Below are 27,084 nucleotides of genomic sequence, written 5' to 3'. Positions count from 1 at the left end.
TCTTGAACAAAGAACATGGCCAGTTCCCGGCAGGGCCACTACTGGGGTTGAACACCAGGTCACCTCCCACTGTCTGGACCTAATCGTGGTCCTGGGTCAGCACTGGACCATCAGTCCCCAAGGTCCACTTGATCTCTTGACCCTGCACACGGTGCTTTTAGTGCTGTGTCCACCCCCCCTCCCCCCATGCCCCCTCGTGTCCCCTCCCCCCCCATGCAACAAGACCTGTGTGTGCTCTTCATAAACCGATCTAATTTGTAACTCTTTGGAGGGCATCTCCCCTTTCCTGCCCACCTGCACGATCTGGAGCTAAGTTGAGAGCCCCTAGTCTGTGGCTGGCACCAAGCTTTTTCCACAAGAGTTGTTACTGTAGGGTGCTTCCCTGTCCACCTGCCTGTGCAGCAGAGGGGCTTGCCCTCTCCCCCCCCTCCCCCCCCCCCCGTGAGGGAGGGGCATGCAAAACCTAGAAGCAGGTTTATCATGTTAGCTGAGTGAGTCTTCTCGGGAGGGCAGAGGCAAGTTCCAGGAGATTCTGGAAAAGTGGCAGGTGGGAGAGATCCAGGAGCAGGGGCAGCCCACTCCCCGAACAGTCTCCTCCTGCCGGGGAGAGATACGTCATGAGCATTCTGCTTGATACCAATGGAGATGTGCTGGGCACCTGCCATCGTGAGGGTGCTGCGCGGAGTTCACATGTGAGGTGTCATTCTGGGGATGCTTAGTATGTTTTGCGTCATGTCTTAACCTGCGCCCTCCCTGTGGGAGGGAGGTATGTTTGCCCGGAAAGATGGCTGACTTGCTGCTATCTCAAGCAACATCAGCCTCAAAAGGGCTGGAAAACTCACCCCCTTGAACTTCTTTTCTGTGGCGGTTATTTTTCTAGTGCTTTATTCCCTGTGGTATGAGGGGTCAATTGAGTGATAATGTATTAGGAATCATTGGTTGAGCCAAAACAAACAAACAAACATCCAAAACAAAAAAAAAATTATAAACAAAAGAACCCCCTTCATTTGTGTGCACTTCAAAATGTTTCCTGAACACTAAGAAGTCAGTACCAAGTATGGTCTCATCCAAAGATGAGAGCCAAGAGCTTAGCATCGATCTTACCTCTTAATGGCTTCTGCTGGTGTTCAGGTGTCCAGAGAGGCTGGAGGTTCAGTGACATCACAGGTACTAGGGCTAGGGGCTGGGCAAGGCAGAAGTGGTACTGGCTGAGGCTCCTGTGGGTGAACTTGAGCCTCCTGTCTGGAAGGCTTAGATGGCCGCTGTGTTGCTCTTGATTAATTCTCTTGGCAGGGTGCGCGCAACTGTGTTGGGGAAGCTTCTGTCTTTGGTGATCTTCGGTGAGAACTGTCCCAAGCCACCTAAGGCCTCACACGTGGCTCCTTCCATCCCACATTTCGTTCATAGCATCCCTGCTGGTGTCCCTTGCCATCTGAAGACATGGTATATGTGATCTGGGAGGAGAAGCCCCATTTGCTGGGAGAGGGGTCCTGTGAGGGTGGGTCAGTGCAGCTTCTCTGTGGGGGCCCTAAGACCTGGGAGCCATTTGGTATTGAGGTACAAAGAGTTAAACAGGAAACACCAAGCGGCATGTGTCTGGGGTCCCCGTGGGAGTCCTTTCATGGCCTGGTGACCACAACTTCATAAGTTGGAAACTAGGTGGAAGGAGCTTGCGAGGAGTCACCACCTTCTAGTTCTTTGAACTGTTTTTATTTTAATCATGGGAAATTCAGACATGCCCAGCACCATGGCTCCTAGATTGCCATCACTGCCTTCAGCAAAGACCAGCACTCTGTTGGTCCTCTTTCAAATAATGCTAATTCTAAAGCGTTTACTAATTCAGAACCAGAGATCGAGCAAGCAATTACATTAATTTAAAAACACACTTGTGTGTGCTGTTGGGGAAAAAAAAACCCAGCCATGGTTGGAAGAAAGTGACATCCATTCCCCACCCAGGCCCTGGCGGACCCAAGAGACTGACTTGTTCCCCCACCCCTCGTGCGTGGCTGTACAAGGTGAGAGCTGCCTGTGGATTTGCCACTAAATGTGCCTCGGGCTGTGTGGGGAGCAGTGTGTGGGTTCACTTCCTTCTCTGGAATGACAACAATGCCATAAACTAATGCGAGAGAAGATTTCTCGGAGCAGGCCCTGTGCTCATGCCTCACGCGTCCTTGTAGCCGGGGCTGCCTGAGGACAGTATTCCGCCCTCACAGACAGTTTGACTGATGCCCAGGCTTGGTGCTTGCTGCAGGGGCAGCCCAGAACACCACAGGTTGACAGCTGGTGCAAATTCAGTGGACAGGTGTGCATAGTAAATAGGCATGATGATAAATATGGGGTGACAGAGGGCCCCTTGACCCTATCTAGGGGTCAGAAAGGCCTCCAGGTCAAGGCTGCAGCTAGGGAAGCAATCCTGAGACTGTAAGCTGCCTAGAGCCGTATGCTGCACACGCGGCAGGGCATGCATTGTGCATTTGTGCACGCTACACAGGAGGCAGGGCACGGGATCTGGGCCACGGCAGCCTCCAGCATGCTCAAGTTTTAAGGCTCTTTCTGGAGCATAAGATACCCGGCTGGGATGGGGTGGAGAGACGCCTGTGGTAGGGAGAGAGCTTCTAGTCAGCATAGGTTGTACAGGTGGTGAGAGAGGGTGGATATAGAGGTAGGAGGCTTCAGGGACAGGAATTGATGAGGAGAGGGGCAAGGGAAGGGTCACAGCTCCTGGCCTTGGTTGGGAGCACCTGTCCCTGTATGTGGCACAGAGTGGAAAAGGCTGGTTCCTAGAAATGTAGGATAATGTAGGTTGGGATGGGCCATTTCTTTAGGATAGTAAGATGAAGGCCAGGGCTTTCCCAGGTGTGACTGTCGTGACCTCCCAGTACCTGTCTAGTACCCATCCAGGTCTGACGATTTTTTCCCCGTCTCTTTGGGGTACTGGGTGTTCAATGGCAAACACTTCACCTCCATGGGTGTGGCTTGTCACTGCCAGGCTTGTCATCATCTGGCCAAGGGATGCTGCTGAGCACCGTTCTCACTGAGTTACTCTTTTTGTCTTCTTTGTCCTTGTGGTCTTTGATGGGGGGGGTTGGAGGGGGGAGGCTGCTACCTCCCCTTATTTGGGGAGTGGGAAATTTACCTCGCAGAGCACAGGGTAGCCATGAATGGCTGGGAATGCTGCCAGTGTCTGCTGGCTCCCATCCTGTTTTACTCAGCCATTGATTTCTGTCGGTATGACTCCTTATACTTGGCTTGTAGCTCAGTATCCCTTGGTTTTGTTGCTCCTGTGGTCCTAGTATGGCTGCTTGGAGGCCTTTCGTGTGTTCTTGTGCACTCTGACATACCCCTCCCCTCTCTCCCTATGTGGCCTTTAACACATGCCTCTTCCTTACTCTGACAAGCAGGATGCTTCAAACTCACTCACATGATAGCTCTATCCCAGTCTGAGAAGCAGCCCCTTCCATCCAGGGATCCGTTCTTGTTGTTTGAGATAGGGTCTCATGATAGCCTGGCCTGGCCTTGGATTGCCATCCTCCTGCCTCAGTCTCCTGCATGCTGGGATTAGAGGTGTATACCACCACACCTGGCTGAGCCCTGGGTTTTCCTCTGCAGTTCTCATTAGAGACCACCGTCTGAGCTCTGGGTACCCTGGCTGTTCCTCGGGGGGCACCTTTGCTTCTGTCAGCAGCGCTAACAGATTCACAAGTATGCACAGTCCTGTAAATATTGTATCTGAGCCCATCTGTTTCTGAGCTAAGCTGAACGCAAGTTCATCCTGATGCCTCTGGCTCCAGTGTACTACTCCATGGGCAACCCCACCTCCTCCTTTGCAGAGGTCTAACCCCTCTCTGTACCCGAGGGGCTGGCTCTGGTGGTGTTTCAAGCATATGGAGATGCCACCCTTTGTCCTTTCTTTCCTGGACCCTGATGCCTGGGATTCTGGGTCCCTGGGAGATCACCCCCTTCTCTGGATTCTGCTTGGCCAGCTGGGGGGCCATGAGTGCTTCTGAACTTATTTGCAGCTGGTCTTCTGGGGATCTGATGCCAGCCTGCCCTGCCTCTTAATGGGAGAGATGACTGATTCCTTGCAGTTAACCCGCTTTCTAATTTCTGCGGGGTGGACATTGGTCCAAATGCAGGGTCTGCCGACATCACTAGGGCGTCATTCAGGCCCGGGGCCACTGCAGGGGATTGTGTGTGCGTTGCAATATGTGGGAAACCCTGTCTTCTTCCTTGTCCTAATTGTGTCTGTCTGAGGAATGGGGTCAGTGGAACAGAGTGAGTTGGGCATGCGGGGACGACGTGGAGCGGTTCCTGGTGCTGGTCCTGTTCTCACAGGTCCTGCTACTTCTGCCTTCTGCCTGACTGGGTGGGGGTCCATGAGGACTGTTCACGACATTGCGTGACATTAGCATGATTGGATTTGGTGTGGAGTGTACCCGTGTGTATAGAGAGACTGGGGCTATTGGAAACACGAGGTTAGTTGAGAGGCCTTGAGTGCCGCCCCCGTCCTTGCCACATCCACTCCTGAGACAGGTATGGAGTCCGCAGTTCAAGACTCAGACTCTTGGAAGGGATCAGAAGGGAGAAGAATCTACAACTGAAGAGGAGAGAAGGGATCATTTAAAAGGATAAGAATGGGACCGGGTGGAAAGCCAGAGGGAGCACACTAGGACCAGAAGCCTTGGCTTCTCAGTGTGCTGGGCTTGCACAAGGCCAGTGTGGGCAGTGGCAGTGGTAGACCAAGATGCCTCAAGGGAGGGTGGAGGTAGGGTGGGAACCAGCCTCCCTCACCCCCTGCAAAGATCCAGTAGCCTGTGGCTCCTTTGTCTCTGATAGTCTTCACAATGACCCTAAGCCACTTCCTTCTTACCATTACGAGCAGGAACTCAGCCATTTTTTTTTATCAGTTTCATGTGCAGAGCAATGGGTTTGTTGGGTCCAAATGCCCCTTCGTCCAGAAGTTGAGAAGGCTTCATGGAGAGAATTGAGGATCAGGACCCCCATGGACACCATAGGTGCCGAGTTTGTGCCAGTCAGTTGAATGCAACTGTAGCACTGTATAGTAAGAGGTGGGGGTTCCGGGCCTAGCGAGGTGGGCCAGGGCTGGGCAGGGGAGAGGCATTTAGCTGACATGCCTTAGTCTTCCTGTGGGGTCAGTTCGCCACTACAAGCTCTTCTCTACACGTTTTGTCTGTGGGGGGACCGGCTGTTTGACGCACTGATCTCTTTCCCTTGGTAGCTCATAGGAGCACAGCATCTTGTAGAATTTTGGCTTCACTGATGCTGCACCCTTTCCAATGTCCTCAGGGTAGCTGGGTAGCCTTCTAGAGTGGGCGGAGTTTTAGCTGGTGGACACGGAGAAGGGTGGGGGGCTTATCCTTTTTTGATCAGGGATGCTGAGAAACCAGGGGGTTCCCAGGAATGCCCCTGTGCTGTGTGGAGACAGGTAGGCAGCCTGTTCTCACAGTCCCACAGCCTCCCCACTCCATGTTCAAGGGCTCTGATGCATTTAAGGAGGCCTAGCACCCTGACAAGTGAGTGTACTGGGTTTTGCCTCTCTCACCCACTTTCACTCACACACCCTCAACCTGAGCCCACGTGTTCTTGGTGGATGCCCTGGGAGAAAAGAAGGTACGGTGTGGGCAGATCACTTTAATTGTAGTTTGTACTTTATGGAATGGTGTCTGTCTGATTTTTCACTTCCTTTAGAAGGCGGAGGCAGTCTCTTGGCGGGCCCTTCCCTGGGTCTCGCCAGCTCAGCAGATAGCATGGCTCTTTTCTCTGGCCTTTGGCCTACTGCAGATCCCCATGTTGTCAAGGGACGGGTGAGATGTCCCATTAGTGCCTAGTGTGTTACACTGTCCTGAAAGATGCTGTTACCCTGCAGGCCTGGTCTCTCAGCCCTCACCCCTGGCTCTTGTCCTGTGTTGAGAGCAAGGGGAGGGTGACGCTGTGCCATCTATCCTTTCCATGTGACCTTGAGCATCTCATACCTGGTCATCTTTGTAGTGGCCATGCTATCCAAACCAGTGTGTGCTGGAGGTCCTGATGTTCTGCCTACCCAGTGTCCAGAACTAGAGGTGTTGCTGTGACCTTGAGCCCGGGGTTCCCGTTTTGCATTTAGGAATCAGTGTTCTTTAGAAGGTTTGATAGACAATTGTGTGGCTTTGTCTTCTTGTGGGACTCCTAGCAGTGGGAGCAGGGGCTGTCTCTGACTCTGTTGCCTGCTTTTGGGACCTTACCTCTTACTGGGTTGCCTTGTTCAGCCTTTATAGAGAGGAGGTGCCAAGTCTTTTTTTTTTTTAATTTTAATTAATTTATTCAGATTACATCTCAGTTGTTATCCCCTCACTTGTATCCTCCTGTTCCTCCCTCCCTCCCTCCCTCCCTCCCTCCCTCTCTCCTTCCCTCCCTCCTTCCCTCCCTCTTTCACCCTATTCACCTCCCCTAGGTCTGTGACAGAGGGGAGGAGGTGCCAAGTCTTACTGCAACTTGATATGCCATGCCTGGTTGATACCCATGGAAGACTTGCCCTTTTCTGAAGAGAAATGGAGGCAGAGTGGATGGGGGCAGTGGGGTGAGAGGAAGGGACAAGGGATGTCAGGAGAGGAGGGAGGGCAAACTGTTTAGGATGTAAAAAAAAATTAAAGAAAAGAAGTCTTGGTTGACAGTGGCAGACTTTGCTCAGGGTTTTGTGAGTCCTAGAAACAGTAGGCCTGGTCCTTGTGCTGAAGTCATTGTGAGTCCTATACCATGACTTCTAACATTAGGTGCTTTCTAGAGAGCTCTATCACCCTCAGGGACTTGGTAGTGCTGGTTATCTTTGCTGTTTGTGTCATGTGACTTCGCACACTCTGTGTGTATTCTTCCCTTTCTGGCCTGTACTGTCCCACAACCCCTGGAGTCCCACTGGCTTGAACAGTCACCCAGTGTGCTAATGCATTTTCCTCTGATTGGGAGAGGGAAGGGTCTCAGTGATGCTGTTGGAATACCCTGGACCACTCAGCACGTGGTCCAGTGACCCTCTGAGGGGATGAGTAAGGGCCAAGAGGAAATGATGCACAGTGGGATTGGGCTCCAGTATGGCTACTGAGGACACAGAAGAACACACGTGTTATTATCCTTAGTGAGTTCCATGAGGGTCAGGGTCACAGTGGGGTTCTCAGTCTCACGTGGTGAGGTCAGAGTCACAGTGAGATGCTCTCTCTGTTTCTGGAGTACACATCACCACTTAAGGTTTATGATTTTTGAGATACAAAACTTTATTTATGACAGATGTGATTCATGAAGTTAGAGGTACCAAACCAGAAGAGATTTATTGTTCGATGGTAATGTGTGGGGTGTAAGTAATTAGAAGACGATTGCAAAAGCAAATTAAAGAACTTGTCTGGTTACAGTCTCACCGTTACCTTATTTGATGCAACGCACTGGAAGGTCGCTGCAACACAGCTCCAAATTAACAGCTGCTTCTATTGCTTGAGCTACTAATTTCCATTGGTAAAGGCATTTGCAAGAAGCAACCCACAGTCAGGCTTGCCCGTGCTTGCACATCAAGGTGAAGGCTACTCCTGAGGCCTGGATGCTTTAAGAGAGTCCTCACGTGTGGTCATCATTTTAATTTACTCTAAAAGAGGTCATCTCACACAGCCCCGAGTTTGAAGGTTCCTAGATCCTTCTCAGCTGCCCAGTTCTGTCCTCTGTGGTATCCCAGGCTGGGATCTTCCACCTATCCCAGGCCAGCATTCAGGAGTGTCAGCGGCTGCCAGTTCTTGTCCCAAGGCTGTCTCAGGCCTACTCCTATCCATTGTAACCCCTCCTGGTCAGGATGCTTCTAAAGTCTCCCGGACGGAGACTTCACTCTATCTTTTGCCCTTGTTCTCTGAGTATAGAGTATGGCACAGCTATGTCTAGACTCCTTGAGGATAATCTGTGAGGAAGGGTGCCATTTGAAGTCTGCATCCTCTTCCTCCCTCATGCAGATGTGGAAATGCTGTGTTTAACTACATAGAAAATTTTCACCCTGGCAGCTGACGGGCCCACATTCCCTTGGCTTGGGGTGACATCCCCTGCTCCCCTGTGACTCATGACAAATGTCTCTGTCCATCTTTGGTCCTGTGGTCTGCTAGGCCCTGGGACAGGCCACGGGAAACGAACTTCAGGGGGAAGTAGTCATGGTCTGTCTGAGTTCTTTGGCCATTGGCATTTTGTGTGAAGTCTTCTAGTCCTGTGGAGTCTTGAGTAGAGCTGGGTCAGGGTCAAGAGCTATATTCCTCAGATTCCATCTAATCAAACAGGCAGTGTCCCTCAGGCCTTCAAAGAAGGCCTAAGAGTCTGGCCTCCCTGCCAGCCCCTCCTTGTCTCAGCTGTCACTGAGGAAGGGGTTACAGAGCAGGACGTGGCCTTCTTGTGCTATAGTTTAATTTGTGCCCAAATCAATTATTTGAGCTTCATTTTTGTCAACTTAGCTCCTCTGAATTTTTCTAGAACCTTCCATGTAGGGTTGAAAGCACCCGTTTCACATTATGTTGTAGGTGTGTTGTTCTGGCGGGACTGTCAGAGTGGCACAGAGTGGGCGTGGTGGTGGCGGTTGTGGTTCATATATCAGAAATGTATTTTCTTGCAGTGCTGGAGGCTGGGATCCACAGCCACAGTGTGGGCAGGACTGGCTCCTCGGGGGCCTTTCACAGTCCTCTGTGCCCTGATCTCAGCAGTCTTGTTGGATTGAGGCTCACCCTACCCTAATGATACCTTAATTACCACTTTTAGGGACCTGCCTCTAAATACAGTGACATTCTGGGGTGTTCTCGAATCAATGTTTTAACATTGGTTAAATCGGGAGGGGGCAAACTTCAACCTAGATGTAGCTGCCCTTCTAATCCCATGGCGTGCCTGTAACACTGCTGTCTGTTGTGTGGGCAGAGGTGTGCATCTGCCCCCATATGGCCCCTGCACGACTTCACTGTGGGTCTGGCCTGTGCTTGGATGTCTCTGGGTGGCTATGAGTTTGGGAGCCAGCTGAGGGGTTATCGGAGGGAGAGCATCTCTGTGTGCTTCCGCGGCGGCCCAGGCCCTCCTGCACCTCACTAGCCCGGATGAACCCTACACTCTGCCCCTGTTCTCTCCCTGCAGCTTGGTGCCAACGCCTTGCTCTTCGTGGGTGTGAACATGTATGGCGTCTTCGTGCGGATCTTGACGGAGCGCTCCCAGAGGAAAGCCTTCCTTCAGGCTCGGAGCTGCATCGAGGACCGGCTGCGGCTGGAGGATGAGAACGAGAAGCAGGTCAGTGTGTTCAGTACAAGGCGGCCTTTTGGTCAGCTCTGCCCCTCTCTGAGCTATGTGCATTATGTAACAACGGGCAGTGGTGGTTACGTTGTGCCTCCTGCTCCTCCCCTTGGGGCTCAGTCTATGCTTCAGTGGCAAGGCTGCAGCGCTCAGTGTTCCGCGGCAGAATCCGGGGAAGAGAGAGGAATCTGCTGGGCAGACAACCTGGCCTTGCTTCTCTGAAGGAGCTCCGCTGCTTGTAAGCTGTGGATGACTGTGGGTGGCATGTGGGTGTCTCATCTTTCTGATGCATCTGTAGTGGGTCTACCCAGGCTTGGGAGGGCAAGGTGGGTCCTGGCACACCTCAGCTGAACATAGATGGGCAGCTGGCCTGACCTCTGCTCTCAGACGTTCACCTTCCGTGGCCTGAGAACTATCCTGTCCTTTACTGTGGCCTGCTGAGGCCGTGTAACTGTCACCCTCTTCTGCAGGTGACATAGGCCAGAAGGGAACCTCCACATCAGCCCCATCGTCTACCTGTGGCTTGTCACTTGTGTGTCCTTGGCTGGTGTAGGGAGGAAACTGGGCCCACTGGGTGAGCCGTGAAAGGGTGAATCAGGGAAGCCTAAGAGTGAAGCCTGCTGCATCATGGGTGCCTTTACCAGAGGAATCCAGAATCTTCTTTCAGCCAGGGGCTTGCAGGCACTCTGTGTACCTCTTAGTGGTTTTTCCAGGCTACGGGGCAGGAGGATCCGTTTCTCAACCATTTTTTTTGTACCTTCCTTATCAATAAAAAGTGTTATTATTATATCCACGTTAATTTCAAAACATTTATTCTCATGTCTAGACACTGTAATGAAATCTAGTATTTATAGCAAAGGTTGGATCTAATTGAAGAATAAATCACATACGTATTTTTAGATCGTGTGTGTGCTAACGAGTGTGTGGACATATTGGATGAGCATGTGGAGGGCAGTGTTTGTCTACGTGGGTGTGTTCATGCCTGTGGGAATGCATATGTGGATATTTACACATTTGCACACACGGGCACACATGGAGCTATGAGAATGTATGTATGTGTACATGTGTTTATGTGCGTATCCGTGTATTGGCATTTGTGTGTGCAGGTGTGCATGTCCGTGCATACATGTATATGTGTTGTATATTGCATGTATGAATATGTGAATCAGACATCTTTAGAGGCTTCCTCTTTGGCATTTATAATCATCATGGTGGTGTTGATAGTTTCATGGTACTTTCTAAGAAATTCCTGAATGTAGCCGCCTTCTTCTTCTTCTTCTTCTTCTCCTCCTCCTCCTCCTCCTCCTCCTCCTCCTCCTCCTCCTCCTCTTCTTCTTCTTCTTCTTCTTCTTTCTTCTTTTCAGTAAAAGATCTTGCTGTGTAGCCCGATCAAGCTGGCCTGGAGCTCTTGATCCTCCTGCCTCAGCTCCCAAATGCTGGAAGCGTAGCCACGCACCGCTGTGCCTGGCTTGCCCTTGGCTTTGTTACCGCACAGGAACGAGGAGTGGCCTTTTGGGAGATCTTCTTGTCTCCCTCAAGGCATCCTGCAGGGCGGGAGCAGCAGGCTTTCTGTGGGCCACACTTGTGTGTGTTTGTTTCCGAGTGAGCATCCCGTGGCTTCTGTCTGGTTGCCTCCCGTTTTTATCTTCTGTTCAGTGTTTTCCTACACCCTCTGCTTTTGTCTGATTTCATTTCTCTTATCTTTGCTGCCTTTTCTATTGACCACTTTTGCTACATAGAATTTTTCCCTTTCATATGTTTTTTTTCCCCTCATGGTCTCATGGAGGTGATTTTATTTTTATTTATCTATAATTTAATTTTATTTCGGTTAATATGTATCAATTGGATATGCTAATTTAAGAGGTGCAATGCTATATTTCAGTGTGTCCAGGCGCGGATGCACCAACCAGGACAGGACAGTTAGGATTTCTTTCCTGGCCATTTCTTTATCTCATAGCCCTTGCACTCCTTTCTGCTAGGTTTTCATAAAATAAGCAGTAGGTTGTGGAATAGTGACTCCACTATGCTGGGACACACTCCTTTCACCTCACTGTGCTTCGGCATTTACTACCCGACCTTCATCTGTAACCTGCCTTCCACCCTCTGGCCATCACTAGTCTGCAGTTATGCTGGCTTGTTTCAGCTTCGACGCAGGGGAGAGAAGGAGCATACAGTCTGTAGCCTCCTGGCGCCTGGCACTGGTCTATTTAACTTGACTTGATGTCCTCTGGCTCCATTCATTTTGCAGATGACATGACTGTGCCCTTTTCCATGGCTGAATAATATTCCTACCCTCCTTCCCTTCGGCCACGGGCAGTCACCTTGGTTGCGTTCCTGTCTTAGCCCTTGTGGCTGGTGCTGTGGTAAGCTCCTGTGCCATCACTGCTTGAGTGTCACTTCTCTTGGTTTTGTAGCAGCCCCGGGGGAGCGAGGCTGTTTCCGGCTTTATGGATGAGGGAGGCAAACGAGGACAGGTCCAGTCCTGGTGGAATTTGGCATCTTCAGAGGGCATTTCCGTCTGGCAACGTCATCAACCTCATCAACCCAGCCGAACGCTGTTCACGTCCAAGGGTTTTGTTCTGTGTGTATTTTTTAACTACACAGTTGCAATTTCATCCGTATACCTTCATTTTCTCTACTGTGGCTGGACATTTTGCTCTGGTGGAACCCCACAAGTTGTCACTTGAGTAAATTGATCTTTGTGCGTTGCTCCAGCAGTCTCTGCCCCTGGTGTGTAGAGTTCGCATTTTAAGAAGGTTTTTCTTCAAGCAGGCATCTAGAGTTAAAGTATTTCCTCATATTTTTAGGGGTGTGAGCTTGACATTGCCTGGAGCGGTTTCCTCAGCAGAGTGCACCTTTGTTTCCTTAAGTGACACCTGATTACAGTACCCTGGGTGTTCCAGGGCCACAGCATCAGCCACCCTGGGGAGTGCAATTAGCAGGCCCTGCAGGTCCTTGTGATTTGGGATTCACTTTGATTTTGTGAGGGATCCAGGCTTGCAGTTTGGCTCCAGTAGGGAATTCTGGGGGTGGTGGGCCTGGGGGAGTCGGGAAGGGGGTTGGGGTTTGGGGATGTGGGTTGGGGGTGGGGGATGGGGATGTTCTGTATCATCTGTAGGAAATGGTAGAAGATTGTTTAGAAGGTCTGAGCTGATGGAGCCTTGGCGGAGGAGCATAGGCAAAGGCAGCAGTGAGGCAGTGCTGTGTTTTAAGACCACCTGTGGCCTCAGCTCAGCATAGAAGAAGAAGCTGAACTGGTTTTGAACGACTGTGACTGCACTGGGAGGGTCTTCACCCACGGCGAGCCCCAAGGACCGGACAACAAGGTCCCTGGCACAAGTAGGAGACATGGAGTGTGTGAGGAGCCAGTGCCCAGGCAAGACTCTGGATGCAGTAAGGTGAACTACCAGGCATTTGGAGATCTCGGTTTTCTTCTTCTTCCTTGGGGAGGAGTCTGTAACTCTGGCCAGGAGAAGATTTGGCTCAGTTTCCAAAGCCAGTGCTGTATTCAAGAGACCATGTGGCCTGTCTGTGGCTCATCCTGACATCCTGGGTCTATAAAGGGCAGAGTGTTGGGCTGCTGTTCTAAGACACAAACCTCTATGTGACTGTCCTTCCATCAGCCACCACCAACCTCCCCTCTGAGCCCCACCCCCGCCATTTTGTCCTAGGGACTTGTGTGGAACAGACAGAAATTTCAGCGACATTAGTGGCCCCAGCACAGTTGCTCAGGGCTGCAGTGCAGGCTACAGGACCAGATTCCTTTTCCACTGTTTTCACATTGGCCGCCTCGATCCTGTTGCCATAGCTGTCCTTATCCAACGTCAGTAATGTCGATTGTGCTGGCAGTGTGTGCTGGCCCTGTGCCTTGCGTGAACCTCTGAGTGTCCCCGGGTGGTGGTGCCATGTGAGAATTTGCCATTTGAGACCACTGAGGTATTCGGTACTTACCTGGGATGGCTTTCTGTCCCAGCCTCGTGAAATAGGACTGTTAAATGCAGCCCCCGGGAACCTGTGCCTTTGGTGGCAAGGCTCGGCTGGTCATGCTTCTGCTAGTGCTACCAAACTTGTCTCCATCCAACGGTTTAGGGTGCGAGGCCTCCGTTGCATCGGTCAACAGAATGTAGTTCACTCTGCTTTAAATCAAGTAAGAAGGTAGTTTATTTTGAGGCCAATTTGAATGACCAAGGCAAAGACGGGGTTCAGTGTGGAATGGCACGCCCCGTCACGTGCAGAGAGTCAGAAACCAGTGAACACAACAAGTACAGCTGTGGACTGGCAGGTAGGTAGGCAACAGCCAAATGGAGAAGTCTTTCTGTAGGTTTGAGATGCTCGTAGAGCACTTTAGGGTTGGGGAAGCTAAGCTGTCTTAACAGTCATGAGAACGTTAGGCCAGATACCAAGGTTAGAGATAAGCTGCTGTTTTTCTAAAGAGTCTGACTGATGATGGCCCAGAGAAATCTTGGCTCGCATTCTGCAGTATTCCAATTCCCCAGTCACAGTGCTCTTTAGTCTTTAACAGAGAAGCAGCGTCTTTGGAAAGCTCCAGCCTCACGTGGAAGAATGTGCTAGGGCCTATTTCTGTCTTCTCTGAATCCTCTTTGGGGAATGTGTGTGCGAGTGTGCGTGAGAGGCGGGGAGACTGCATGTGTGTGTAAGCATATGCGTGTGTATGCGTGTATGTAAGAGTATGTGTATATGGGGGTGTGCATGTATAAGTGTGTGTGTGTATGTGTGTGTGTGTGTGTGTGTGTAGGAGTGTCTGAATGGTCAACATGGCTTGTTCTTTGGCTGGCATTTTGGATGTAGTAAATGATTCATATTCCCAACTAAATAAACAGGGACCGAAACAAAGGGAAGTCCTGTCCTGCATGATCTGCATGGACTAGAAAGTCAGCTACACATTTATTCATCCTATAGGTAAAAGAAGTAGTTAAACCCCTTTGAAACTAAGAGTCATCTGTAAAATGGCCTCTGTCACATCAGCCTGTGAAGACGATTCTGTTTGGCTAGCCTGAGATCCTGGCCTCAGAGATTTTAAACAACTCAGGGATGATATGGAAAGAGTAGTGCAGAAGTGAGGGCGGAGCCCTGGCCAAACAGAGCATCTCTTGCCCCAGGGAGCTGCGGCCACTCCCTTCTTTGTGTCACTTTTAGCGTGTTCAGAGGGAGCCTGTTCGCAGAGAACAGAGCTGAAAGGCTCTGAGGCTTGTCCTGCTTTACAGCAGAGGTGTCAAAGTGCACTCTTTGAAGTAGAAAAGCCTGTGGGAGATGGAGCAAGCAAGAAAGACACCCACGCGGGCTGGGAGGCCTGGGACGGGTAGTTACAGACAAAACAGCCGACCAAAATATAGAGCCGGGGCCACGCAGGGATCACTTGGTGCCTGTGAGAACTTGAAAACCTCAATACATAAAACAGGCACATTCCTAGAAAGGCATCAGTAACCAAAGGTGATCCTAGAAAGAAAGCCAAAAGCCCCGCAGCAATTACAAGCACTGAGCAGGAATTCTTTTATTTATTGTTCTATCCGTCACATTGTGTTTTATGACTATAAGGCAAGGCTGGGGCTTGAACCCAGGACTTCATAGGCCGGGTAAGTGCTCTCCTACTGAGCTATACCCTAATCCCAGACACAGGTTAGCAGATGAATCTATATGTCTATATGTCTGTCCAGCTGGACCGTGCACTGGCAAGAGTGTGTTCCTTTCACTGTTTGTCCCCATGCGCTTCAGAATTTGGGCATCAGAAGCCACAGGGTTCATCGTCATCCATTTGCTTTTCTCCACTGTTTGTGGGTCTCAGCATTGACAGGGAGGTTCAGTGCCCGGTAGAGCCTCTCTCTGGGCAGGAGGCTCCTATGGACCTTAGGTGACTGACTCAGCTGTTTCGTTCCTCGGTCCCCTTAGATCGGCACGACAGTTAGGTGGTTTTGACCAATGTGCTGTCCCTGGACAGGCTATTCCTCTTAGCTCTCCCATTGATGGTACCCATGTGCGGGAGCCACTGACACCATACTGTAGAACCCTAGTGTGTCTGATGAGTAAGGGACTCTGGACTCCACTGGGGTGCTCTGGCCATGCGAGTGAGAAAGTGGGTCTGCTGTTCTGTGGGTAGCCGGTGGTCTAGAGGGAGGTCAGGTCTGCAGCTATGGTAGTGTCTGCTGTATGGCTTGCAGAGATTGGACAGCCAGTCCTGGCTGTGTTCAGTACAGTTACATGCAGGTTATGGGAGCTAGAGACCACTGGTGGGTAAGGATTGGGCAACACAGATTCTGGGAATGTCTGCTGTCTGACCAGGCTTAGGCAAAGGGAACAGCAGGTGGACTGCAGCAGCACAGGATGAAGTCACGCCCTGACCTGATGGTAGACTGCCACGGATAGGAACTCTATTCTTTTAGTTTTAGAGGCCAGAAAAATCCAACATGGAGACATTGGGGGCTCTCTCCAGGCTTGAGGAAAGCCGCCTCCCAGCTGTGTCCTGCTGTGGCTATCCGTCTGTGGAGGCTGACCGTCTGTGTGTATAACTCTGCTGTCTTATGTGCCCAAATCTCTTCAAAGGACGCCAGTTAGAGTCTAGTTGGACCCACCCCAGTGACTTCCGTATTTTTTGGAATATAAGATGTAACTGACTATAAGATGCACCCAGTTTTTAGAGCAGTAAATCAAGAAAAAGAATAAAAACAGCAATTGGACCATAAGGCACACCCTAATTTCTACTCCACTTTTGGGTGGGTGGGGGGAAGTCCAAAAAATACATTTATCACATCCTTTTAAAAAAATTAGATCCTTTTTATCTTTTCATTTTTATTAGCATTTGCTAATTGTACAAAATGATGGATTTCATTATGGCGTCTCATACACGTGTATGTTTTTTTTTTTTAATTAATTTATTCATATTACATCTTGATTGTTAGCCCTTCCCCTGTTTCCTCCCATTCCTCCCTCCCTCCCACTTCCCCCCTTCTCCCCTCCCCTATGTCTGTGATTGAGGGAGACTTCTTCCCCCTATGTATGCTCTAAGATTATTGAGTCTCTTCTTGGTAACTTGCTATCCTTCTTCTGAGTGCCACCAGGCCTCCCCATCCAGGGGACATGGTCAGAAAAGGGGCACCAGAGTTCACGTGAGAATCAGATCTCACTCTCCACTCAACAGTGGAGAATATCGTGTTCGTCGGCTAGGTCTTGGTAGGGGTTCGAAGTATGTTTTGATCATCTTCAATCCCTATTATCAGTGTCACTCCACAATGCCCCAAGGTTTCCCTTTCCTATCTCCAAGCCACCTTCTACTTTCATGCAACACCTTCATTGTTTCTTTTTCTTTAGTCGTTATTGTTACATATATGTATAAGTATGTAACTATAACCTTCTGAGTCCCTTTAGTGCTGCTCACATGTTATTGTGTAATCAGCTAAGGAGCTCATCCCTGGGGAAGACTAAGTCTCTTCCTTTCGGCAGTCATTACTTGCCTGTAGCTCTTCACGTAGGCGTGGGACCTTGTGAGAGTTTCGTCATGCATGTTGGCATGCTAACTGGTGTTTTATTCAGGTCTTGCTTAGGCTGCCATGATGTTGAGGTTTCAGAGGTAGTAGTTTCCTTATCCTATATAGATGGCAGAGCCCCTCAGCTTTGTAGAAGCTTATCTTCGACCGTGCCACCAGGGGTTGGGAGGTTACCTTGTCAGGGACATAGTTCCATCCGCACTGTGTACCAGGAACAAGCCATGTGTATGACCCAAGAGTGAGGAAAGGGTAGCTGTGAGCCTGGGAGGGTACCTATGTGTGCCTAGCTGTGAGCCTAGGTGGGACCCAATGATGGAGGGTACCTGTCTTTCTCCTCCATAACGTCAGTCACAGAGAGAGGAAACAAGCTTAGGCTTCCATGACGCTGGCAGAGAAGCGGCCTGGGCTGATGATTGGCCTCTCCCTGCTGGTTCTGGCCCATTCCTCTGGTTCTGACCAGGGCTTCCCAGCAGCCTCAGGAGCCGATCCCAAGCAGGCTTTCCACTCACTCTGACTTGTAGTGGCTGTGTGCAGCTCATTAGCTATGTCTGGCTTGGGATGCACCAGCTCTGGCATGTGTTTCCCTTCAGGATAATTGGGCAAATAATCTTAGCCAGCCATGTTGCATGCGCTCAGTGGTCATTCTAGGGGTGAGCCATCCATACCAGGGGAACCAGGCATTCTCAGCACTCCATGTCTTCAGAGAGGATGAGTCTAGATGTTTCCTGTTTCCTCCTGGTTTTAGTTAGTATGGCAGATTTTACTGTCCCACAGAATGGTCCTCTCTTACTGTCCCACAGAATGGTTCTCTCTAAGAAATGGTCTGGGACGTGACAATGGGGTGGGGTCTCTTCTTCTGGTCTCCTTTGTCTCCTATGTCCCCTCTGCTTTCAGATCCCGTGACCAGGCTGAACATTAGCAGTGAACCTGAGATGGTCAGGGTGAGGTTGGTGGGAGACAGACCATGACTTGCAGATGTGAAAGTCTAACCTGGAGTTGCTGTGAAGAGAAGGCATGGGCTTGGCCTCAACTCCTGGGGCAGGTAGAGCGTAGCTGCTGTAGATGCCTACCAGGCCCGAGGCATTGTGGAGGGCACTAGCTGGCTGCTATAGCCGTGAAGACCAGCTGGAGAGTTCAACAAGTATCTGAGTAGACCAAGGAGAGGAAAGCCAATCCCAGTCGTAGGATGTGTGTGGAATGTGGGCAGGCCTTGAGCACCTGGGTGGCCAATGTCCTGGCTTATGACCATCCAGCTCAAGAGACTCCCTGAAGTGTAGTGGACCGAAGGCCAAGTGCCCAGCACGAGAGATCACGGAAGGGGAAGATGGGCCTTGTGCTGCCTACCTGTGCTGACAGAGAAGCCGCGTCCTCTGATGGAGAGTCCACACTTCTTTTTTTGTTTTTTTTAGATTTTTATTTTATTTTTTATATGCTCTTTTTTATTATTATTTAGTTAATTTACTCAGATTACAACTCAATTGTTAATCCCATCACTTGTATCCTCCTGTTCCTCCCTCCCTCCCACTTTCACCCTATTCCCCTCCCCTAGGTCTATGCCAGAAGGGAAACTCCTCCCCCACTATATGGTCATAGGCTATCAAGTCTTATCTTGGTAGCCTGCTTATTCTTTCTTTGAGTGCCATCAGGCCTCCCCACCAAGGGGAGGTGGTCAAGTATGGAGCACCAGAGTTCATGGCAGAGTCAGTCCCCGCTCTCCACATAACTGTTGTGAATATCCTGTCCATTGGCTAGATCAGAGTAGGGGTTTGGTGTTTACTACTTGTATTGTCCTTGGTTAGTGCAATAGTTTGAGCAGAACCCCCCTGGGCCCCGATCCACCCATCACGATGTTCTTCTTGTAGGTTTCCAGGACCCTCTGGATCCTTCTATTTCCCCATCTCCTGTATTCCTCTTACCTAGAGTCTCAGCAGGGCAGGGCAGGGTCCACGTTTCTTATTCCTCTGCGTCTGCCTCCTGCCTCCAGCATCACCTCCCCTCCAGCTTCAAGCGAGCTCTGGGCTTCCAGCCATCCCCTGGAGCACGCTCCTGCAGTTTCTACCTGTAACAGCTGGAGATCACAGGGCAAGTGGCATCTGAAGGTCACCATCGTCTCCTGGGTCTTCATTACAGCTGCCCCCACAGCCCACCTAGGAAGTCAGTCTTGAGCCCGGCTTCCCTTCTGAGATGTAGTGGGTGCTCCCTAAGGACTCTAATTGTTCCTCAGGTGCCACTGCTAAATCAGAACCCTCCAGAAACGTGTAGCTATTTAAAGCACACTCAATTTGTTATCCTAACAAGGTAAATGGAGCAATTGAGTTCTTGGTGTGGGAGAAAAATTATCAAGAAAAAAAAAAAAAGGATACCTTCTTTTAAATAATATAGTTTGGATTTTAGTTTAATTTAATTAACTTATTTTTTTATTGAGACAGGGTCTTGTGTATACCAGGCCGACCTTTAAACTTGCTATGTAGTTGAAGATAACCTTGAACTTGGCATCCTCCTGCCTCCACTTCCTTAGAGCTGGCATTACAGGCCTGCACCCAGCTTTGTGTGATTCTGAGGACAGAACCCAGGGCTCTTGGTGGCTACTAAGCAAACATTATTCCTACTGAGCTACAACCCTAGGCCCTGGACAGCATTTTAAATAGGCTGATCTGTTCTCAGTGTAGTTCTCAAACCCCTACACCTGCTGTTTGGCAAACCATGGCCATTCGTTTAGAGCAATTAAATGCTTTTTTTTTTAAATTTACACACTTATTTTCATTGTATAGAATTATGTCTCAATGCTACATGTTAATTTTATTTAATATATTTATATATAATCTTAACCTTATATTAACTTTATTTGACATGGGCATTTATTATGAACTGAGTTAACCTCAATAGTGTTAGTGTAGAGTTATAATAGAACTTAGTTTAGGATTTTTCTTGTTTCTCAAAGCAACTTTCTCTCCATTAGCAGCCATGCCTGTTATAGCCCACCTGTTCCTCCCCTAGACGTAAATACACTTTCTGCCTTTATGGCTTTAGTTATCCTGTAATACAGTCATATAGCATGTGATACGTAGTGAATGTCTACTTCCCCAAGTATGAGGCTTTCAAGGTCTCTCCAGTGGATTATGTCTCACCTGTACTTCATTCTTTCTCGTGGGCCCAGGACTATTCCAGTGTATGAATGATCCACATTTTAGTGGGAGAGAATGGGAGAATGAACCACATTTTCATTTAATTAAAAAAGTGAGATAGGGTCTCAGGTAGCTCAGGCTGACCTTGAACTCACGATGTAGCCAAGGCTGACCTTGAACTCGCGATCCTCCTGCCTCAACCTCCTAGAGCTCAGATTACAGGTGTGTGGCACTATGCCTGGCCATTTAGTTTATTCACTCAACATTTGACAAATACTTGGGCTGCTTCCATGCTTCTGTTGTATTGTAAATGTTAGTGTTATGAAAATTGTTTAGACCTGTGCGTAAAGGTCTAAACCTTTTTATTTCTCTTGGGAAAGTGGTAGGGGAATTTTAGGAGTGGAATTTTTGGCCACAGGGTAACTATAACATTTTGAGGGGCTGCCAAAATGTTCTTCAGAGTGCCTGAGCATTTCCTGTTCCCACCAGGAACATGTAAAAGGCACTATTTCCTCCATATTAGAATCTGGTTTATCTTTTTTTTTTTTTCTTTTTGGTTTTTCTGAGACTAGGTTTCTTTGTGTAGCCTTGGCTGTCCTAGACTCACTCTGTAGACCAGACTGGCCTCGAACTCACAGTGATCCACCTGCCTCTGCCTCCTGAGTGCTGGGATTAAAGACATGCCACACCACGCCCGGCTGAATCTGGTTTATCTTATTTTATTATTATGAGAGTTTTGCTTGCATGTGTGTTTGGGCACCACCTGTGTACCTGGTGCCTGCAGAAGTCAGAAGGGCACACTGAATCCCCCGGAATTGTAGGCACAGATGGCTGTGAGCCACTTTGTGGGTGCTAGGGACAGAACTTGGTTCTTCTACAAGAGCAACAAGCGCTCTTTGCCACTGAGCCATCTCTCCAGCCCTGTTTTGGTTTATTTTTTATTTTTCAATGACTTGAGGGTCCACGTACAGTATAGACAGAAGACAGAAATCTTGTTTCCCACTGGTACCGTCTTACTGACCTGGTACTGCATCACAGTGAGAACATCCAGCTACAAGGCACAAGGACCCCGCTCATGGCCCCCGCCAGAGCCACACCCACCTCCAGTCTTAAGCGGGTGCTGTGAGCCATACATTTTTTAATATCTATAAATTTGTAATATCTATTTTATGGGCTTTTTTCTACTTAGCATAATTCCCTGGAAATTCATACAGGTTGCTGAATATCAGTACATTTCTTCTAATTGCTGACGGTAGTCCAGAGTGTGGCTACCGTCTCAGTGTGTTTAACCATTCTGTCTGTGAAGGACAGCCCGGTAGCTCCCAATTTAGGATGACTGTGAATAAAGCTGTTTTGAACACCATGTATATGTTTTCATATAAGCATAAATATTAATTTCTCTGGACTGAATGCCTAGAAATAGCATCGGGGCATATGGTATTTGCAAAAATATTGAGATATAGCAAAAACTGTTCTCCAAATGATTGCGACACAGCACCGGAAGCTCTGAATGTGCTAGCAGCTGGTCCTTATTGCGATATGACTTGCAAGCGTTTCCTCTCATCCTGTGTCTTGTCATCTCATTGTCTTAGAAGATTTTTGTTTTGTTTTGCTAATGAGGAAACATTTTACATTTTGATGAGATTTGGTTTATCATTTGTTTTTTTGTTTGTTTGTTTGTTTTGTTTTGTTTTGTTTTATGGGCCCATTCAGGTTGTTGGCTAGATCAAAGTTTCTTTCTGTTTCTCTAAGTCAAGCCTAAGAATGCTGAGCCTAGCCCTAATTCCTGAAGCTTGCCTCTGTGTTTCTAACAGATTTACGGTTTTAGAGTTAATAGATAAATCTGTGACATGTATTTTAAGGTGCTCTTTAAACAAAGTGTGAGGGTGTGGTTAAGGTTTCTTTCTTGGTTATGGGATGGCTGTCCAGTTGCTTTGTGGTTTATTGAAAACATCATCTTTATTGGATTTTTGTAAAAAACAAATCTGGGTATATTTGTGTAGGTCTACTTCTGGGTTTTTTATTATCACACCATCCTCGGTATTCACTTTTCCTCCACATTATCTTGAGTACTGTTGCTTTGTGGTAGGTCTTGGGATTGGGTAGGGTAACTCTTTCCATCTCTTGGTCCCTTTTCAAATGTTAGCTCTTACTATTCTTTCTGCTATTCATATCATTGCTGGGATGCACTTGCCTCTGTCTACTAAAAACGTGGTTTGGACTTTAATCAAGTTTGGGCTATCGTCTGGAGAGGATTTGCATCCTTACAGAATTGAGACTTCTGTCCGTGGATGAAGATGATTTATCTCTTCTTTGATTCTTTACTCAGTGCCATGATTTTCAGGACACAAACTTTATACTCTTAAGATTAGATGTCCATCGTGGCATTTCACTTTTGAGCACGTGGGAGCAGCGTAGTGGTTGGTGTTTGAACACGTGGGCATTGCCACTCTATGGAAACGCAGTAGGATCTTGAGTGTTGGCTTGTCTGTTGTGACTCTCTGAGCTCATTTATTTGTTCTGGAGCTGGATCAGGAAAAGCTACCAAGTGCAAGTATCACTGAGATGCACGCTAGGAGGAAGCCAAATTAGCTTAGAGGGTTAAGAATAGAGTAATAACTGCTCAGTTCTTGTGCTGTGAAGCTTATTAGCAAACAAATATGAAAGAGTCTCAATTATTTGTGTGATCGTTGGGTTAAGAGAGAAGCAGAGAAACAAGCCCAGTTTTGTAAAAAAAATAGCGTTAACAAATTGCTGTTATTTTATTCCTTATCCTGCTGTTATGGAATGTAGCATTGATATTTGAGTACTGAACTAGCAATGTCTTCTTGGGTTAGAACTCATTCGGTAGGATACATAATTTATGTGTTGGAAATTGGGAACATCTTGCTAAGGATTCTTGGAACCTGTTTTCCTTTTTTTGGTGTGCTTATGCATATATGCATATGTATGTGGCACACATCTGTGTGTGTGCATGTGGAGGCCAGAGATTAGTGTGTCTTTCTTCTATTGTTCTCTATTTTTAATATTTTATGTTTAAAAAAGTAAATTATCAAGCTCATTTCTTCATCTCCAACCCCTTCCCTAGCCTCATCACCCCTATTCCTCCCAGCTCGATGTGCTTTCTTTGTATCACTTTTGTTTACACTGAGTTCAGTGCAGCTGGCCTGTGCACGGATGTAGGGCTGTCTACGGGAGCATGGGTAGTCTTCAGTCCACATCGCTGAAGAGTATTCACCCTTGCTCCCTCAGCAGCCATCAATTGCCAGTACTTCCTCAGGTAAGGGTGGGACTTCATAAGTGCTGGGAGTTTAGTTGGCTTGACCCTGTGTGGGTCACGTGTATGTAGGCATAGCACCTGTGCGTTCATGTGTGTAATACTTTCTCATGTCCAGAAAATACTATTTCTCTGTAGTCATCTACTCCCTCTGGCCCTACGATCTTTCTGCCTCCTTTTGATGATTCCTCGAGTCTTGAAGGGAAGGGGTGTGATCTAGATGCCTCATTTAGGGCTAAGAATTCTGCAGTCTTAGTGTCTGCATGCTGACCGGTTATGGATCTCTGTAATCATAACCATGCGCTTCAGAGATAGGGCCTCTTTGATGAAGGTTGAGAGATGCGCCCGTCTATGAGTATAAAGATAAGCACTTGGGGGGGGGGCAGTTTAATGCTATGTTCATTTACCAAACAGGAGTAACTTCTCCCCTAAGGCCTATGATGTACTAATCACAGGTTCTTGGCCTAGTTAATGATACCAGACATGAGTTTTGCCTTATGAAACAGGCTTTAAATACAAACAGAAAATAGTTGGTTACTCCCGAAACGGCCGTGCCACTGTTGTACCAGTGGGCACAGCTTGTCAGGCCACTCAGTCATTATTGTATCTTTCAGGGCTCAGAGCTGGGTAAGACTGTTGATTGCCTTTCTCCCCTGGTGAGATGAAAATTTCAGGTCAGGACCACCTTGGTTTTTTCATGTCCTACAATGCAAGTGTTCGCAACCTTCAACAATAGGGTTTTACTGTGAAGTTCTAGAGGTTAACCAAGAATAAAAAAATGTTAGCCTGTAATGTTTTGGGGGGGTATCTATGGAACCCCATTGACCCCCCAAACTTGAAAAGAATCATCCTATAGCTGGCACTGGGCTTTTATTTGATTGCCTATAATGTCTAGGAGAGGTGTCCTTTCTCTGATATAGGGCAACTTCCTTTAAACTATTAATATATGCGTATATTTTCAGAACTGTCTACAGTAGCAGGTTTCTCTATGGTCTCTTCAAAGGGCTTTAGTGTTAGTTATACCTTCCCTTACTTCCTTTTCTACTGTGCCCCTCCCCCACCATTTAACCCTTTCTGCACCACTGTTCTCCATCCTCCTTTTTGCCCCTCTCCCTAGAAACCTACTACTTCTTTCTGTACTTCTGTAAGCATTCCAATTTCAACACACATTTCTTAAGATCTAAAGCTAGCATCTATATACGAGAGCGAACACATGGCATTTGTCTTTCTAGACCTCGGTTAACTCATTTAGAAAGATTATTTCCAGCTCCATCGATTGGCCTGGGAACTTCGTAATTTCACTTTTTTTTTTTTAATAGTTTAGTAACATTCCATTCTGTATACGTGCCACATTTTCATTACCCATTCACTAGTTGGTGGAAGTCTGGGCTGTTCCCATTTCCTGGCTATTGTGAGTACAGCAGCAATGAACATGGGTGTGGGCAAGCATCACTGTAGGAGGATATTAGCATCTTTGAGACTATGCCCAGGAGTGGTATAGCTGGATCATATGGTAGATCCATTTTTTAGCATCCGCATGGATTTCCATAGCGGCTGTGTTCGTTTATGCCCCACCAGTCTGTGCTCTTCTTTCCCTCTTCCATGTCAGAATTTGTTATAATTTGGTTTTTAATCTAAGCCATTCCAGCTTTGGTAAGATGATATCTGAGAGTAATTTTCCAATTTGCACTAATCTTACGGCTAAGGATGTTGAACACTTAAAAAATGTATTTCTTAGCCTTTTGTATTTTTATTTTGACAACTCTGTTTTATTCCTTGCATTCTATTTTTTATTTTTTTTATGTTTTGGTATATAGTTTTTTTTTGTTTTACTTCTTTAAATATTCCAAATACTAACTTCTGTTAAATGTAGAACTGGTAAAAAAAAATTTTTCCCATTCTGTAGCCGGCTCTTCACTTGAATCATGGTGTCCTTTGCTCTACAGAAGCCTTTAGTTTCAGGAGCTCAATTGTCAGTTGTTGGTCTTAATGCCCATACCAGCCCAGGCCTGTTCATAAAGTCCTTTCCTGTGCATGTAAGTTGCAGTGCACTCCCTGGATTTTACACTACCTGGTCTTAGGCTGCAGTCCTTCATCCATTTGGAGTTGAATGTTATACAGGGTTAGAGATAAGGATCCAGTTTCATTCTTGACCATGTGGGTATTCTGTTGGGTCAGCACCATTTGTTGAAAATGCTCTCTTTCTTCTAATGTGTATTTCTGGACTCTGTCTAAAATCAGATTCCCTTTATTTTTATTTATTTATTTATTTTTTAATTTTTAAATTTTTAAATTTTTTATTTATTTTTTGATTCCCTTTATTTTTTTAAGACAGGCTCTCTCATTCAACCTGGAGCTCACCCTCCCTTATGGGGGTGGAGGAATCTGTTTCCTGCCCCTCCTTTCCCTACCCCTCACACTGCTGGGCTTAGAGATGCATGCCATCATGCCTATCTTTTTGATGGGTACTAGAATTTGAGCTCTGATCTTCAATCTTGTGCAGTGAGACCTTTACCTACTGAGCCACCGTCTGGCCTCCCTCTAATCCTTGCCATGGGCTGCTTTAGAGTGTTTTCTCGTTATTATAGCATCTGTCCTCCTGATGTCAGCATGTATTGGGTGTCTTTGTTCACTGAACAATGACTGCATGTTTCCTAGGTTTGGTATCAGAACGTCCCCCTGGATCCAGACATCTAGATTATATTGTATAAAGCTCTATTTTATTTGGGTTTTGTGTTGGGCTGCTTTCCTGTGACATCACACTGGTGAGGGAAGAGAAGATGTATTGATAGTGTCAGGTGACTGGCTTTCTCTGACACCATCCCATATTAAGGTGGAGGTCTAGCCATGGTGCTTAACTTTTGCCATAAGGAGTGGATCAGAGCATAGAGTTTTCCACGTCCTTGGCCTGGAGCAGCACACTTACAAGGTTTTCTCTTGAGAGCTGCCATGCTCTGGGCTCGTCTAGAGATGGCAGCTTTTGTTGGTCTTTTTTTTTTGGTTTATGCCCAATGCCATCCCGAGTTTCTTCTTTTCCAGCTCTATGTGTGGGACACACAGGAGCACAAAGGCCGGAGGACTCATTCCATGGCACATCTTGGCCAGCACTCTGTGCCTTCTTCCTTCCAGCTTTCGATCTCATGATGATAGACGTGGGGTATCCACAGTTTTTATTGGTGTTCCCTTAGTGAAACAGGGAGAAATCCTTCTCCGTTTCCCCAGAAACAAAGCCCTTATAACCCTGTAAGAATCTGATTTGGGGATGGATTGAGGATGCAGTGGATAAGGTGCCTGCATCACAAGTGTGGAGATCTGAGTTTGGATTCATAGCACCTATGTAAGAACGGTGGGTGTGGTCCAGTGCCTCTGTAACCCTGGCAACGGGGACTGGGGAGTAGACAGGCGCATCTCTAGAGCTCATTCGCTATCTAGTCTTGCCATTGGTTAATGCTGGGCTCAGTGAGATGAGTGGAGAATAATCAAAGAAAGCACACTACTGGCCTCTTGCCTCTGCACACACATGCAGGAGGCACACACACAATAAAGTAAGTATCTAATTTTTATTGAGAGTAACATAAAATAGTAGGTCACAAGCAAGGTACACACATTAAGGTTTCAATATAGTTTTCATGAGATACTGTGACACTTTGTATGGTTCACATTGACAGTAGCTTTCGCCTATTTGGTTTCTGCTTTTGCTCTTATCTCATTTGTTAGATTTTTTTTTCTTTCTGTCATAACCTGGCCTGATGTTGGGCCTTCAGGGTTGGCTTTGAGATCGGAAATTAACGTAAGATAGCAATTGCGTCTTCATAATGTGGATGGGCTACTTTATCATAGGAGATTTATTCTGCGTCAGAATCATCTCTTCTTACCCACATCTACCAGCTCGGGAGTCTGG

At 47.7% G+C, this 27,084-nt stretch overlaps 1 protein-coding gene across 1 annotated transcript in view; it reads left to right on the top strand.

Annotated features, from left to right (window-relative positions):
• ADCY1 (adenylate cyclase 1) overlaps nt 1–27,084 on the top strand; it is a 119,826-nt gene that overhangs the window by 6,395 nt on the left and 86,347 nt on the right. Inside the window, exon 2 of the mRNA XM_084799737.1 lies at nt 9,130–9,279. Within this exon, the coding sequence (XP_084655863.1) occupies nt 9,130–9,279 (150 nt within the window). The remainder of the gene's footprint in view (nt 1–9,129; nt 9,280–27,084) is intronic.

Source organism: Acomys minous (assembly GCF_964271855.1).
Source record: "Acomys minous genome assembly, chromosome: 10".
Classification (NCBI taxonomy): domain Eukaryota; kingdom Metazoa; phylum Chordata; class Mammalia; order Rodentia; family Muridae; genus Acomys; species Acomys minous.
Note: the sequence above shows the minus strand (reverse complement) of the source record. Positions and strands in the feature narration are given on the sequence as shown.